The sequence below is a fragment of the Rhinolophus ferrumequinum genome, chromosome 21 (assembly GCF_004115265.2).
Source record: "Rhinolophus ferrumequinum isolate MPI-CBG mRhiFer1 chromosome 21, mRhiFer1_v1.p, whole genome shotgun sequence".
In the NCBI taxonomy this organism is placed as follows: Eukaryota; Metazoa; Chordata; class Mammalia; order Chiroptera; family Rhinolophidae; genus Rhinolophus; species Rhinolophus ferrumequinum.
Window position 1 is genome coordinate 44,421,171 of NC_046304.1, and position 16,046 is coordinate 44,437,216.

At 36.7% G+C, this 16,046-nt stretch overlaps 1 protein-coding gene and 1 pseudogene across 4 annotated transcripts in view; one reads left to right on the forward strand and one right to left on the reverse strand.

Moving 5' to 3' along the window:
• Nucleotides 1-16,046, forward strand: part of CEP112 (centrosomal protein 112) — a 389,712-nt gene that overhangs the window by 52,845 nt on the left and 320,821 nt on the right. For all 4 annotated transcript variants that reach the window (XR_004421320.1, XM_033090398.1, XM_033090397.1 and 1 more), the window contains exons 9-11: nucleotides 3,775-3,861; nucleotides 8,007-8,106; nucleotides 10,979-11,097. Coding sequence is in view for 3 of the 4 variants with exons in the window: in XM_033090398.1 (XP_032946289.1) it covers nucleotides 3,775-3,861; nucleotides 8,007-8,106; nucleotides 10,979-11,097 (306 nt within the window). In the remaining variant the exon portion in view is untranslated. The remainder of the gene's footprint in view (nucleotides 1-3,774; nucleotides 3,862-8,006; nucleotides 8,107-10,978; nucleotides 11,098-16,046) is intronic.
• Nucleotides 6,434-7,377, reverse strand: LOC117013347 (heterogeneous nuclear ribonucleoprotein A1-like; annotated as a pseudogene).

Sequence of the window (16,046 nt, forward strand, 5' to 3'; positions counted from 1 at the left end):
TTGCAAATCTGTGGAAAAGCCAAACTCTTCCAACATCGTGGGGTCACATCTACAAACTCAGTCTCTTCGGAGGACCTTACTAAGGCTTGCTTTTAAGCTTTGGTGGGCAGGTTTAGGGTAGGCCTAAGGTGTGGCCTTTATGGTAGTTTATCTGGATGCCAGGTATTCACAAGTTGTTAGAAAGGTGCCTCCACTCTTGCTGCTGAGCCTTCAGTACCTCCCAGCGCTGTTTAATCTGTCGTGTTGGTTAGATTTTCTACCTTGTAGCAGCCATGCTTTGTTATTCACCCAGTGCACCAAATGCACACACATCCCAGCCCCTGGTCAAGGATGGGAGGGGATCCTGCTGGGCAGTGCCCACCTCCCTAATGCCCTATACTTAAGATGCCAGCTTCTTCAACTGCGCTGAACTCATATCTTCACTGTCTCAGTCCAGTAGGGTTGCAGGGATATACCTGGACTCGGTTGTTTCCGTGCAGAGCTGGAACAATAGTGGGGCTCAGCTTGTGGGGATGACAGTACTGTCTGCCTGTTTCCTAATATGTGAGAACAGTTACCTCCTATGTTTTATCCTCTTTCATGGTTGTGAACAGTGGGAGGTGAGTTCCAGACTGGTTACTCCATTATAACCTGAAGTGGATTTCCATGCTTTTTAAGTTTGAAATCAATGGTGCATGTTCTGAGCTCAGTTAAAGAAAACTTTATGTTGTGTGGAGTCAGTTACTTGGAGGTCAAACAAATTAAAAGTGTTATATTTAGTCTTAATTTCAGCCTTTTGTATTAAAACTAAGTTAAGCAAGGCTGTTTACTGTCTTTTGCATATAAATATATGTATGTGTATATAGATGCGTACATATGTATCCATATATTTATATCTATATCCTTTATCCTGCATTGTCTTTATATGCTATACTAGTAAGGTTCTTTCTATATTCCATTCGTGATGATGTATCGTGAGTCATGCCCTGGAGTACAGGGCAGAAATGTAGGGCTATCCTGTGGTGTCAGGTAAGCATTTACAGAGAAGAGATACTACTGTTTTTTTAAAAGGATGGCAGTAGAGAAACTTTCTTTTTAATTCTACACTTATAACTTGGTGTTCACTATCATCACCAAGTTATCAAACCTGATATTAACAATATTGGGACAAACCAACCTCCTCCTAATAAGATGGAATGAAAAAGGACACAACATGACTTTCGTGTCATTCTTGCCCAAATGTAATAACTCTAATCATGAGGAAACATCAGACAACTACCAACCGAGGGACATTTGATAACTGGCCGTACTCTTCAAAAATGTCAAGGTCAAGAAACACAAAGAAAGGCTGTTCCAGATCAAAGGGGATCTAGGTGATATGACAACTGAAGGCAGTACGTGATCCTGAATTGGAGCCTGGACTGGGGAAAAAAATAGCTGTCAATGCCATTGTTGTGATAATTGATAAAACTTGACTATAGACAGTGCATTAGATAATATTATTGTGTTAATTACATTTTGTGTTAATTACATTTCCTGGTTTTGATAACTCCTCTGGTTATGAAAGGCAGTGTCTTTGTTTTAAGGAAATATACACTAAAGTGTTTAGGGATAAAGGGGCATGCTGTCTCTAACTTTCTCAAAAATAGTTCGTAAAATAGTTTGTACGTATAGATATGTACATACAGATGTAAAATGATAAAGCACAGGACGTAGGTAAAATGTGAACAAATGGTGAATCTGGGTAAAGGACATATGGGAGCTTCTTGTGCTATTATTGCAACTTTTCTTTCAGTTTAATATTATACCAAAGTAAAATGTTATACCAGCACAATAGAATTTAGATAAATCTCTTTCGTTGCAAGAACAGAGATCCATCAAGCTAACTAAAATCAAAAGGAATGAAGAAATCCTTTTGAATTCAAGTACGCCTAGTGTCTTGGAGAGTTGGAGCCTGAGTTTGCTTATTTCAGATTTCAGATGCCGTGTGGTTTCTAGACTTTGCTCTGTTTGTGTATTTGCTTTGCTTTCGTCTGTAGACTGGATTCACATCCTTTCTCTTGGTTGCTGCCCTTCTAGAGCTTGGGTTTGTTCCCCAAAGTAGCTAAGTTGCTACCTTCATTCAGATTCTCTTTCTCAAGAACAATCTGAATGATTATTCTGTAGCTAATGGATTACTTAAGCATGTGTCTGGTGTTTATTCCCAATCTGGTCAACCAAGATTGAGGTGGAGAAGGTGGGAGGTGGTGGCTTGGGTTGTAGCAACAGTTATGTGGTTTAGGGCTGACCCTTAGAAGCTGAGGGCATGACAAGCTCTTTAGAAGGTATTATAGACTGGTAAGGTAATAAATTATGTATCCCATATTTTCGCAGTTTTGTCATGTTAACTTTTAAGTTTGATTCCTTTTCAATAGATACCCAAAATGCTTCTGTTAAGGATCTTCACATGGCCTTAGGTCACCCAGCCCCTTGCAGCTAAAATGAGGACGAAGTATCATGTGATTTAGAGGCAAGGGAATAGAAACATTCAGGATTTTTTCCTTTTGCCTGGTAAATGGATGGTTGCCTCTCTGTCCACCACTTATAATATTTAAAAATCATGAATTTGTGTTATGTTAACTTTTGTTTGTAAAGTTTTTACATTTCATTTTGATATGTTGATTTGATCATGCATGTTTATCTGAAGTTCAAATTCAGTTTATTTGAAACTGTAATTGAAAAATATAAAGTATATTTTTAAAATTTTCAAGAAAATGTCTTGACAGTATATTTTTAATATTTTAAAAGAAAATTTTCCTGAAGGTTGTAGGCTCATATTTTTGTATACCTACTTTGTGCCAAACATTGTACTGAGAATAGTTACTTAAATGATACCATTGTCTGTAAGTTTCACAGTTCATTGAGGTAAGGATAATTATCTTTAATTGGCAGAAGAAGAAGTAGAATCTCAAGATGTTAACTTGCCCTAAATCACAGAGTTAATACATAGGGATTAGAATTGGAGTTAGAAATGAGGCTTGTCAGACCCCAACGTAAGGCATAGCTGGAGTCAGGTGGGCAAGTACTTTTACATTTGAGATAGCTAATTTTATGTTGTTCTTAAAACCTGTAGCTACTATTCTTTTAATTCTAAGATGCACTTATTGCTATCAACAAATATTGGTTACATTTTTGCTGGCTTTGCTCAGAACACTGGTACATTAGATATTGGTGTGAGGATAGAAGTTATTTCAGTGCTCAAAAGGAGACAGAGTCACTACCTTGAGGGAGTTGGGGGTCTATGATTCCAGGACAGAGAACTGGAACACCTGTTAAGAGAGATGGCATTTATCAGGAATATGCCATATTTATAGATATTCATTCTCAAACTATCACATAGGTTAAAAGAGTACTTTTAAAGAACCATATAGATGTGAGAAAAGAACAAAGTGAAAAGGTTGAATAGAGACTCAAATAGAAAATACAAACAAATGCTATAATACTGAGTAGATTTAGCAAAATAGCATTTTACAATGAACTTTTTGCAGGGGCTGGGATAATGGATAAATTTGTATTTAATACTATCAGTTTTACCTATCAAGTGAAATTTATTTGGAAGATTTTTAATTAGCTTGGAAGTAATCAAAGAACGTAACCAACATATTGGTATATGTGTGTGATTTCTAGACCTTTGGCTATAGAGTAAAAGGGGAAAATGATAGTCTGTTTTGTATAGTGAATTATTTTAATTTAATTACGTATTTTTGTCAAAGGGAAAAGTAAATTATTAACACCTTTAAAATGTTTTCCTTCCAGTTGGACATGAAAACAAAAGTGATAGAAGCTAAATGTCATGAAGAGAAGCTTAAACTTCAACAGAAACATGACGCTGATGTGCAGAAGGTAGGATATATACCATTTATTCTTTTATGAAAATTGCAGACTTGAAATAGTCTAGGTCTTGTTACACTTGTTATTTGCTAAATTATTATAGTCTATGTGATAATAGTGATTTCCTAAGTTAATATCCCAGCAAAAGTTGATCTTTAAACTTTATTTGCTAAACATTCATGTTTATGTAAATCCTTACAGTTTACATTACCTTTTAGTTCTTCTTCATCTCTTCTTTGAAGGATGACCTGATAGTCTTTTATCTGTTATCTTTCATAAAAGCTGAAATAAGATAGCAACTGTAAATACTAGAGTTTGTTTTGGCCTTATATTCTTTCCATTTTCTGACGATTATAATTTTTTTTTTTTAAAAGAACTCTTGGACTTAGTTCTGTTTGGTGTAGACTGCACGTTACCACTGACAATGTAGGCTTTTTAAATTATCTCATTGGTATTTATGCTTTCCAATGTTTCAGTTGGTATTTTTCAATAAAATTAATTTTTCTTCTTAATGGGCACAACAGAAATCATCAATTTGTGGTTATCCTACATGGAATTTATACTATATTTTAGTAATGATTTAAGAAAATTAGATAATTTTAGATAAATTAGATAATTTAGATAAATTAGATAATTTTCTTAAATCATTACTAAAATATAGTATCAGTAGAAATTATCTAATTTTCTTAAATCATTACTAAATGATTTAGGAAAAATATGTATATTATACTTATATAAAATAAACATATATATTTCTTAATGATTTAGGAAATAAATATATATATATATTATATACATCTATAAACTTAACATTTATTGTTTCAACATTAAGCCGATGCTTCTGCTTCACAAGACTCAGTGACACAAATGGAGGCAGGGAGTTGAGGCCACAGCATCACATATCTGAGCTTTCTTAAAAATTAAAATATATTAATATTTAGTCAGGTGCATATTTGGCTCATCTTTCAAAGCAACAAGAAGGACACCACTGATTGAAAATTAGAAAGAGAAAAAATATTTAATCCTTTCTTTCTCTTTTCCTCTTTCCCATTCAAATTTTAAAGGCACATTTTATTTTCTGCTCTTATTGGAATTTTACCTTAGTTTAAATTGGTTAGATAAAAATAGTTCTCTATCATAAATATATTAGCGATTCAGTAATAAAATTTCAATATAACATGTGTCCAAATGAAATAGAATCTATTGATGTATAAGATAAATGAATATAAAAATATATTTGGAAAAGTCATGGTAATAGGTTTTGAAATAGGCTTCTTGATTTGTCTGTTACAAAGATCTATTCTAAGAAAAACATTCAATAATGAAATCCTTTCCAGGAATTTTTCTTTTTAAATAAATTCTGCATGGAAAAAGGAGGCAATGCAAACTAGTTTGAAATGCCAGGTAAAATATAAATAAAATATTTGACCTTATGTCATATTTGGAAAGTATACAGTGGTACCTCGGTTTTTGAACATAATCCGTTCCGGAAGACTGTTTGAGTTCTGAAACGTTCGAAAACCGAGGCACGGTTTCCCCATAGAAAGTAATGCATGATGGATTAATCCGTTCCAGACCTTTAAAGGCAACCCCTAAAACTGCAAATGTAGCATGAATTTTACTATCTTATGATACCATAGATCCATTAAAATTTACAGTGTTCGTAAACTGAAATATTCGTCAATGGAGATGTTCGAAAACTGAGGTACCACTGTATTCATCATTTTGTTGCTTGTATGGCATTTTCTATGTGTCAGGAATTGGGGAGGACAAAATTCAGTGTTTTATCAATTTGTCTACATTATTTTCCTTTTTTTTCTTCCCTATGGATGTTAGGATCAAACTAATTCCTTTTCCTATTTACCAACCATTCTTACAGGTGGGATTAAAACAATGAAAGATAAAGTAAAATGCTGATAATAAAAGCACTAAGAAATAGTCTAACTAGACACTGGTGAATAATTTTTTTTAGCTGACTTTGGGTGTATAGGAAATACACCTCAACCGTAAGAAAAGTGGCTATTCCTACTCTTGTCTCAACTTGGTTTTCTTTTTTCTACTTGGTTAGCACATTTTTTTCGATTTGCTAACTTTCCTACATTTTGGTTATTTCTCTAGTTTTTTGTTTGTTTTTTAGTGTAGATGTATTTAGAAGTATATAATGATCATGATTAAATTTTATTGAATGATTAATTTGAAAACTTCTGACACAATATAAATATTTTTTTAAAAAGACACATTTATTCGGTGTCATGATCAGATGATCAGACAATTATATTTAGCAATCAACAGTAGGGGTGCAAAAAAAAAACACACCAAAAAATCTACATTAAGACTCTTTGTTGGAATGCTTTACACTTTCCACAGAACAGAAACTAAAATGACCTGTTATACAATTAGTCACAAATACAGTCCTTGAGTTTTTGCCCATACACATGAGTATTGTCTAAAACGTGTCTTCTTTGTAGCAGCTAGGCCCTGCCACTGCTGTGCTTGGCTGAACTCACAAATCTGTTGCAACCTGTAGCTTCCCTGTCACTTCTCTGGCTCTCCTCTCCTGCTAAGCTTTGTTTCCTGGCAGTAATTAATACCTTCTGCCGCTGCCAGAGCTACTGCTGCTGCTGGAATCGCCATAGCCACCTTGGTTTCGTGCTTTGGCAAAGTATTGGCCTCTACCGCCATAGGGACCAGAGCTTCTGCCTCCAAAGTTTCCTTCTTTCAGGGTCCAAAATTTGAAGATTGATTGTTGTAATTGCCAAAATCATTGTAGCTTCCACCACCTCCAAAATTGCTTCCATCATTACCAAATCCATTATTGCCGTCCGTACTGTCACCATCCCCTCCCCCACCACGCCTGCCACCAAAGCCACCTCGACCACTGAAGTTTCCTCCATGACCAAAGTTGTCGTTCTCACCAAAACCACCTCCTTGACCCTCACCGAAGTTTCCAGAACTACTTCGACCTCTTTGGCTGGATGAAGCCCTAGCCATCTCTTGCGTAGACAGGGCTTTCCTTACGTCACAGTCATGGCCATTCACACAATGGTGTTTCTGAATGACAGTCTCGTCTACAGGATCATGGTCATCAAAGCAAAGCCTTCCTTCTTGCCACCACCTCGGTCAGTCATGATTTCAATCACTTCAGTTTTCCCACACTGTTCAGAATAATCTCTTAGGTGATGTTCTTCAGTGTCATCTTTAATACCACCAACCAAAATCTTTTTCACAGTTAAGTGGGCACCAGGCTTTGAGAATCTTCTCTCGAGACAGCCCTCTTTGGTCCCACAGCTCTTCTACCCATCTTCTGTGGCCTTGCCTTCATGGCTGCTCCCACCCCCTCCACGGTGGCAAACGTGACAAACCCGAAGCCTCTGGAGCGTGGTGTTTGGATCTCTCCTTACCACAGTTTGAGGTTCCCCATTGCTCAGAATGGCTCCTCAAATTCTCATCGGTTGTGTCAAAGCTCAGACCTCCAATGCAGAGCTTCCGCAGCTGTTCGGGCTCTTCCGGAGACTCTCACTTAGACATGACAACTGCAGGAGGGGAGACTTTCACGGTGCTTCCTCGGCAGCGTCCACTGACAGAAGGAAAGCTGACACAGTATAAATTCATGATGTAAAATATTCATGCAACTTTGACACATTGTGAAATGATTTTTCTGATTCACAGTAGCAGAGCTAGATATAAAAGAAGCTTATTACATCTCATCTTCCCATGTATCTGGGAATTCTTGTTATTGTGCATGAAAATAATGGAAGGACACTAGTGGGAGGATTCAGAGATATGCTCATCTGAAGATGTTCTGTTCCAGTGGGGAGGTGAATTGTACTATCCCAACGTGTCAAATTTTGATGACTTCTCTCTGCTACTTTATGACAGTTTAATCTCTGAGTTATATTTTAGAGAATCACCTAATTTATTATTTATAGTCTCCTTAGAGATTGATACATGAAAATCCAAAGCAGATAATGTATCTCTTTCAGTAATCAATTATTCCAGCATATTTACTATTTTCTCAATGCACTAAACTATATTTTTTACATCTTTTATGGGATTAGCTGAGCTGGACTTGCAAAAAATACTGTGGTTATTTAAAAATTATGAGTTCTATGTGTAAAACAACATAGTATACTAAACGATTTTAAATTCATTTGCAGATTTTAGAAAGAAAGAATAATGAAATAGAAGAATTGAAAACTTTATACAAAAAGAAACAAAACGAAACGGAGGAGACTATTAGAAAACTTGAAATGAAAGGTGATGTTATATTGTTACATAAATCTTTTAATAATATTTCCATTTTATTTTAGTGGTTATATAAAGTAAAATTTTATTTCTGACCTTTTGTAGTGTGAGATGGGAATGTTTATGTGGGTTTCCGTCAGTGGATGTGTTTCTGTGAGCTTTTATGTGAATGCGGAAAAACTGTGTTTGTGTGTGTGTGGTGGCGGCGGTGGCAGCAGTGGTGTTTGGTTTGGTTAAGGAGTTGGAAGAGTCTCTCACTGTTATTCTCTCTTCTTAACTCTGACTCCTAATTGGGCTGCCATGGGTCAGTCATAGAGTTAGAACTTACTGGCTTTCACAAAGAAGTCCAGGGAAATTACTTGTTGTGATCTAATAAAATTCATTATGTTACCTACTTTATTCCTTATAATATATGCTAGTATTGTGGTTGACAGAAATACAGTGTATTTAAATGTACTTTATGAATACATTTAAAAAAAATTCCCCATATACACTTTTATTAAAAAGGAAAAGAAAGCATATGATTAAGTGTTAAATTGACTATGATTGTAGGCCAAAATATCTAAATGCACAGGGAGCCATTAGAGAGTATTGAAAACATTTTTGGAGAAAAGGACTTTTAAAAGCTTCTAGATACTACAATAGGAATGCTGGTATAGGCAAGTTTGGGGAAGGATGCTGCAAAACCATTTAGCTAGCGTAGATAGCCTTTACACTAAGAGAGGTTGAAAAAGATAAGTGACTGGGTATGACTTAAGCAGGATCTTGAAATTCAGATTTAGACGTTTCAAGTTTATCCCGTACGTGCTGGAGAGTCCAATTTTTGAGAGGTGAGTTTTAGGACCTCAAGTTTCAAGAGTAGCCTTGTACCTAACGGTGGGTGTGCCATCACGGTGAGGCCAATTCCCAGTCTGTTACAACAGTCACAGGTGGAATAGCGTGGGAGAGAACATCCCACTTACTAGAAAACACAGGCTCAAATCCCAGCCCTGCTATTCAGTGTCTGCTATGTGATGTCAGGAAGTCTCTGGGCCTTGGCTTACTCATTATAAAATGGTGATGTTGGAATAAATAATACATAAAGTCCCTTCCAACTCAAAGAGTTTATGTTCCCTTGCTTCTGTAATTTTACATGTAAGATGATAGGACCCAGAATATCTGAATGATGGCAGTGGGAGTAGTGAGAATGGAACTGAAGAAGAAATTTTGAAGGATTTGGTGAACGATAAGATCTAGGCGACAAGTAAGAGGAAAGGGGAGAGAAGGTTTTCATTTAGGGGTTTCCATACAGAACTTACTGGCTCTCTCATGAATCACCCAACCTTAGTGTATCTGAGGAAATGGTAATGTCCTTGAAACTTAGGATGACAATTACATATATAAATTAACTAATGAAATCGCTATTTTTAGGTTTATTTCCAGTCTTAAATGTTGGTTAGAAATTTGATCCGATTCTTTCTCCAAATATCAGTGGCTATGAAAATATTTTAAATTTATTTCTAGGTTTTTGTTTCTTATCCTGATTTGAGCCAGGCAATTTAAATATGCTAAAGATTTTAAAATAGTATTTCTTAAGGCTTTTTGAGTTGCAAACAGATCTTAGTTTAATTTTGGAATTGTTGAAGTAAAATACTATAAAGATTCACATTAGGTTAACTTGGATTCTTCTCCTCTTCCCCTCATTTGTTGCATAGTTGAGATATAAGAGTGAAAGAAATTTCTATGTAAATGTTTATGAAAAATATGCTATCTTTTTTTGAGGTATAATTGACAGCCATGTTAGTTTCGGATGTACAACACAGTGATTCAATACTTGTATATATTGTGAAATGATCACCACAATAAAGCCAGTTAACATCTGTCACCATACATAGTTATAGAATTAAATTTTGCTATCTTGTAGTAAGTGAATAAGAACAGATTCAGTAAGCTAAAAAATTCATTATATTCGAGCAAACATACAACTGGATTTATTTTACCATCTGGATGACATGAATATATTAAACAAATTTTCACTTAAATCAGTGACAGTTTAAGTCATTTAAAAAAAGGTGGAAATGTAAAAAAGTGATTTATGAGGGAAATATTTCATATAATTTAAAGCATATTTTGTTTTAGTAACATAAACCTTGGCAATGCTTTTAAAGTACGTAGGATCAACGCTATGTTGAAATGATAGGTTCCTTTATCTATTTGTTCAGCATATATCTTTTTGAGCACTTGCCTGTGTGGCACTGTTATGCTCTGTAGCTACAAAGTTGAAATATCTTTCTCCTCAGGAAATAGGCAAGTAAGCCATTATAACATATAACGTAATAATAGATTTTATGTGGAGAAATAGATTTTAATGGAGAAATGTATGAGGATCCCTAGGAATACAGAAGAGTTTCTTTCTGCCCCTATAAGAGGAGGAATCTGACTGGTGAATGGCTCATAAAGAAGATGACACTTGAATTGAGACTAAGAATGAATAGGGATTTTCAACAGGGGAGGGAAGGGCACTCCAGGTAGATAAATGATCAGATGTATGCTACGATATAAGAAAGAATACGGCCTCAGGAATCTGCAGGTAGGTTGGTGTGTTTACAAGTTAAAAATATGACATTGGCAAAGATAAGGCCAGAAAGCAGCCAGATCATGAGGATCTATTTTCTATGTTAGAAGTTTTAAAATTGTCTAGGGCGTGAGTAATGGTGGATTCAACCACGGCTGTGGTGGTAGAAATGGAGAAAAAGAGGAAAGAATAAGGTATTTTAGAAGAGAGAATTGAGAAGACTTGGTGAAGAATGGAATGATCTCATTGGTACTCTGTGTATTTTTTATCTTCAGACTCTTATGTGGTAGCTAGAATTGGTTTAACTGTGTTTTTCATAATTTTTGACAGTTCAGACCCTTATACGTGACTGTCAAGTTATCAGAGAGACTAAAGAAAACCAGATTGCAGAGCTGAAAAAGATATGCGAACAAAGTGCAGAATCTCTGAATAATGATTGGGAAAAAAAGGTAGGCTACATAAAATAAAACAGTAATAAAAAATATAAAGGTTTATGCTTCTAAGTAACATGTTAATTATAAAAATAATGAATGTTTACAGACTATACAGAAAAGTATGAACAAAGAAAATAAAGTAACTTGTAATTTTAGACCAACTACCTAGAAATAGCTATTATTCATGTTTTGGTGTATTTTCTTCTATAAGCGTAATTTAGGTTTATAAAATAGCTTGCATTTAGGAAATTTACTTTTGACTAATATTTAAATTCAATTAGTGTTCTCAATTTTTTTTGTCACAGCCAATAGATTTTTTTTTTTTCACATACACGTCCTAAGCCAGTAGATTTTTAAGCAAAGTATGTAGGGAAATAACAGTAGGATAATTTTTGGAAATTGAACTTTTAAAATTTTGGAGTTAGGCCATTAGATCATTTCTTTCCTGAAATTTCAGATAATACAGTATTTATAGTATAAACTTGTTTTTGACATAAACAAAATCGGTAGTGGATGGGTTATCCTTGGAGGAGCATTTAATTTAATTAAGAAAGATATTTTCTTATAATTTAATAGCACCAAGAGTCAAGTAATAAAAATACTCATTATGCAGGAGACTCACATAGTCATACAGTACTTTCACTTAGGAGCCCTTAGCCATTAGTTCAAATTACAATATGTATTTCAAAGAAATATGTTATTTCTTTTGAAGTAATGTACCATAAAGATCTTCACTTAACTCATACTGATATTCTTTCAATTAGTCTGGGTTTGAAATATTTTACTGAAAGTTACAAATGCCTTCCCAAGCAGACACTGTTGGTCCGAAATGTGTTGGTGATGACAGCTTCAGGACCAGTCTGGGAAGGTCCCTGCAGACATTTTAAGATGGGTAAAGTTAGCTCTTTTCTAGTTTTATTTTGTTAATTGATGTGGTTTTTCTCTTTCTGATATTTGATTTTATATTTTCTAGAAATTTGGCTGTTTTGGGTGCTTGCTGCAGGTATATTGTGTACACAGCACGCCCCCTTCCTGTCTTTGTCTGAATTCCCTAGTTCCTGATTTCCCAGTTTAAGTTGTCAGGTATCTGAAGAGAAAGGTCTTCTGCCTTCTGCCACGTACAGGGGTACATTTTATTCTTTTAGCTGCACTAGTAAATCCTTCTTAGAATTTTCTTACAGTTACACAATAATTAGTGGGTGTAAAAACACTGCAAGCATGATTGAAGTTGGTTTTTGTGAAGTACAATTGCATGGAAATTTGGGCAGAAATGAAAACCAGGTGTAAATAGGATAGGTATCAAAAATTAATAAGCAGATGATAGATTTACTTCGTGATGTATGTAGTCATTCCTTCAAAAATTCTTAGATATGTATACGGACAGTTTGACATGGTGGTGTGTGTGTGTGTGTGTGTGTGTGTGTGTGTGTGTACTCCCTAGTAGAAATTTCCTTCCTACATAGCTCACTTTAAGTCCCAGTTATTCAACTACCTATTTAAGATCTCTCCTTGATCTAAATTTCATCATTCTTCCCAAACTCCGTCTTCTTTCTTTGTTGCTGAAACAGTCACGTCCTAAGGTTATTCCCTTTTTTCCCTCTTCCCTGTGGTATTGCCATCTACCCAGCTGCTCACTCTTCTCTTGTGCCTCACATCCTACATTTAATCACTTGCCAAGTTCTGTTTGTTCTATTTGTCTTTAATTCATTTGAATTCCCAGAGACTCTCGCCTCTTGCCTAGTTGTGCTGGATCTCGACTCTGCCCCTCTTGGGTCCATGCCCCACACTGACGATCTGTCCAAAGCACACATCTGGTTTACCTCACCGCTGTGTTTAAATCGCCGCAGTGGTTCCCGATTGCCCTGAGGGTTTACAAGCCTCCTCATGATTAAGACTGGTGATCTTGCAAGCCTCACCTTTTGTCCCAATGCTACTCCCTTTCTTAATACTTTTGTACTAGCTGTCCAAAACTTTTCCCAGCTATCTGATGACTATACCATGCTGTTTCTAATCTGAGGGAGTTTTTAAAAAATTGAGTTATGATTCATGCACCATAAAATCCACCCTCTTAAAGTGTACGATTCAGTGGTTTTCAGTATATCCACAAAGTTGTAGAGCCGTCACCACTATGTAATTTCTGGGACATTTCTGTCACCCCAGAAAGAAACCTTGTATCCATTAGCAGTCACTTAGCTTTTCCCCTTCCTCCAGCCTCTTGCAACCGCTGATCCACTTTCTGCCTCTATAGTTTTGCCTATAGAATCATACAGTATATGGCATTTTGTGACAGACTTCTTTCACTAACTCTGAAGTTGTTAAGTTTCACCCGTGTTTTAGCCTGAATCAATAGTTCAATCAGTGTTATGGCCGAATAATATTTCATTGTATGGATACATTCTGTTTATCCATTCCTCAGTTGATGGACATTTGAGTTGATTCCACTTTTTAGACATCATGAATAATGTAGTGATGAAAATTTGTGTACAAGGTTTTGTGTGGACATATTTTTTTTATTTCTCTAGGCTATTATATAGGAGAAAACACTGTGTGTTTTCCTTTACTCACACACTCATTAGTACTTCTGACACCAGATACGTGGGTTTTCCACACATCAAGCAATTCTCTTTGACACAAGCTGGATGTCCTATAATTCAGTTAAATTTTAACACTATGTATTTACCTAGACTTAGTGTCAGGTCCCACAGATTAAGGGCTCCATCTCATGAGACTGCCCCCACATCAGATGTCAATTGAAAGTCCCTGCACTTCTGTCCAAGTGGCTATAAATAGGAGTTCCCATGAACCCCTCCTATGGTTCTATGGTTTGCTGGAATTGCTCACAGAATTTAGGGCAACACTTATTGATGGTCACCACTTTATTATAAAGGATGTAATAAAAGACACAGATGAAGAGGTACACAGATCAAGCGATGTAGGAAGGGGCACAGAGCTTCCATGCCCTCTCCTGGCACACCACTCTCCCAGCACCTCCATGTGTTCACCAGCCCAGAAGCTCTCCAAGCCCCGTATTTGCGTGATTTCTATAAGGTTCCATTACATAGGCATGATCTATCGTAAACTTAATCTTCAGCCCCTCACCTCTCCCAGAGAATGAGCGATGGGGCTGAAAGTTTCAAGCTTCTAATCCTGGCTGGTCTTTCTGGCGACCAGCCCTCATCCAGGAACTCACCAACAGTTGCTTTATTAGAACAAAAGACACTCCTGTCACCCAGGAAATTCCAAGGGATTTGGGAGTCCTGTATCAGAAACCAGGGTCAAAGACCAAATATTCGAACAAAATATGCTCGTAGTGCTCCTATGACCTAGGAAATTACGAGGGTTCTAGTAGCTCTGTGCCAGGAATTGGGCAGAGAACCACACATACATGTTTTATTATTTCCCAGGTGTATGTCTAGGAGTGGGGTTTCTGGCTTAAATGGTAATTCTGTGTTTATCATTTCAAGGAACTGCCCGACTGTTTTCCAAAGTGGCTGCACCATTCATTCTTACAATGCTTTTATAATACTTCTCCTTCTATTTGGACGGATTCCTAGCTCCTCTTGGGCTCCTCTGGCATGAGGCAACGACATGGTCCAAAGTCCAAGCTAAAGACCAATATGGAGGGTGCTGGGAAGGCCTTTCGCATTCCCTGTATCCGTCACCAAACCCTGGCTAAAGAATCTCTGTGGAACTTTATAGAGCCCCTCATTATCAGGGCCATGATAGCCTCCAGATAACTTAATAAACCCCAGCAACATGTGTGCTTTATAGCAATCTTAAGAATATTTGCTGCTAGAACAGTTTCTCCCTCGGGAATGCTTGCTCTTTAAAGCCTCCCCAGACCAAGACCATGAATGTCTACCACGCGCCTGGTACATGCTAGGTAGTAATACAATTTGTTGGATGAATATATAAATATTGTCGTCTCCAGTCAGATTATTAGACCAGACACACCTGTACAATCCTCAGGTGAATCAGCCAAGTTATAGCATACTTGTTTTTGCCAGTGTCAGTTTTACCCTTGTAGTCTCAACTGTAAATTCCCAGGATGAGTTTTAAATGACTCAGACTTCTTAGAGACACCCCTCCAACATCAACAGTCACTTTATAAAGCAATTGTGGGGTACACCTGAGAAACCACTAAGTATTCATGGACTACTAAATACAGTAGGCCTTCGCCATTCAGTAGGCATCGGTCAAAGGAACTTTGGGAGAACACAAACATGAAGAAACCACTGCAACACAAATATAACCACAAAATTCTACCTGATGTATTTAGATCCCTTCAGCAGAGTTACTATGCATGTCCGTTGACAGCTATGAAGCAGCACTGAAATGTAGGTGCTCTGGGCTTGGCTACATTTATGTACCAGCTAAGTGACTGACTTTTGAATACTAGACATAACACTGGTTTACAATGTGTACTTTGGCAAAAATACAAACACAACATAGCAGGGATTTGGGGGTGGGGAGGCCACATACAGGTACTCAAAACTGCATGTGTTAAATTTGTGAAACCCAAGGGTCTTCTGTGTAGCTATTACCGAGCCATCCTCACTCTTCCTGTTCTGCTCGACACTAGACGAAAAGTTCTTAGGACCCTTACAATAATTAGCATAACAATTGCCTGCATTCTGCCTCTAGTTTCCACCATGTCTCAGGGTTTTTCCCTCTACCTTCAGTACGTTCATAGGCAAATAAGAGTCTATGCGCGTCATACGCTTGTTCTCTCTCTCCTGTTCATGAATGGGAAATCAAATACATCTTCTAGACTGCTTTGGACTCCTGTCCTCCCCATCTATTGAGTGAACCTGGGTTGGATGTACAGATAAGAGTTAGACTCAGAATCCCACTCCCCTGCAGATAAGGGAAGGAGCGCTCACAAGGCCGGGAGCACAGATTTGCAGCTCCCTTTGGAAGCTGTCCATTGAACCTTGTTTTGTTTTGTTTTGTTTTGTTTTGTT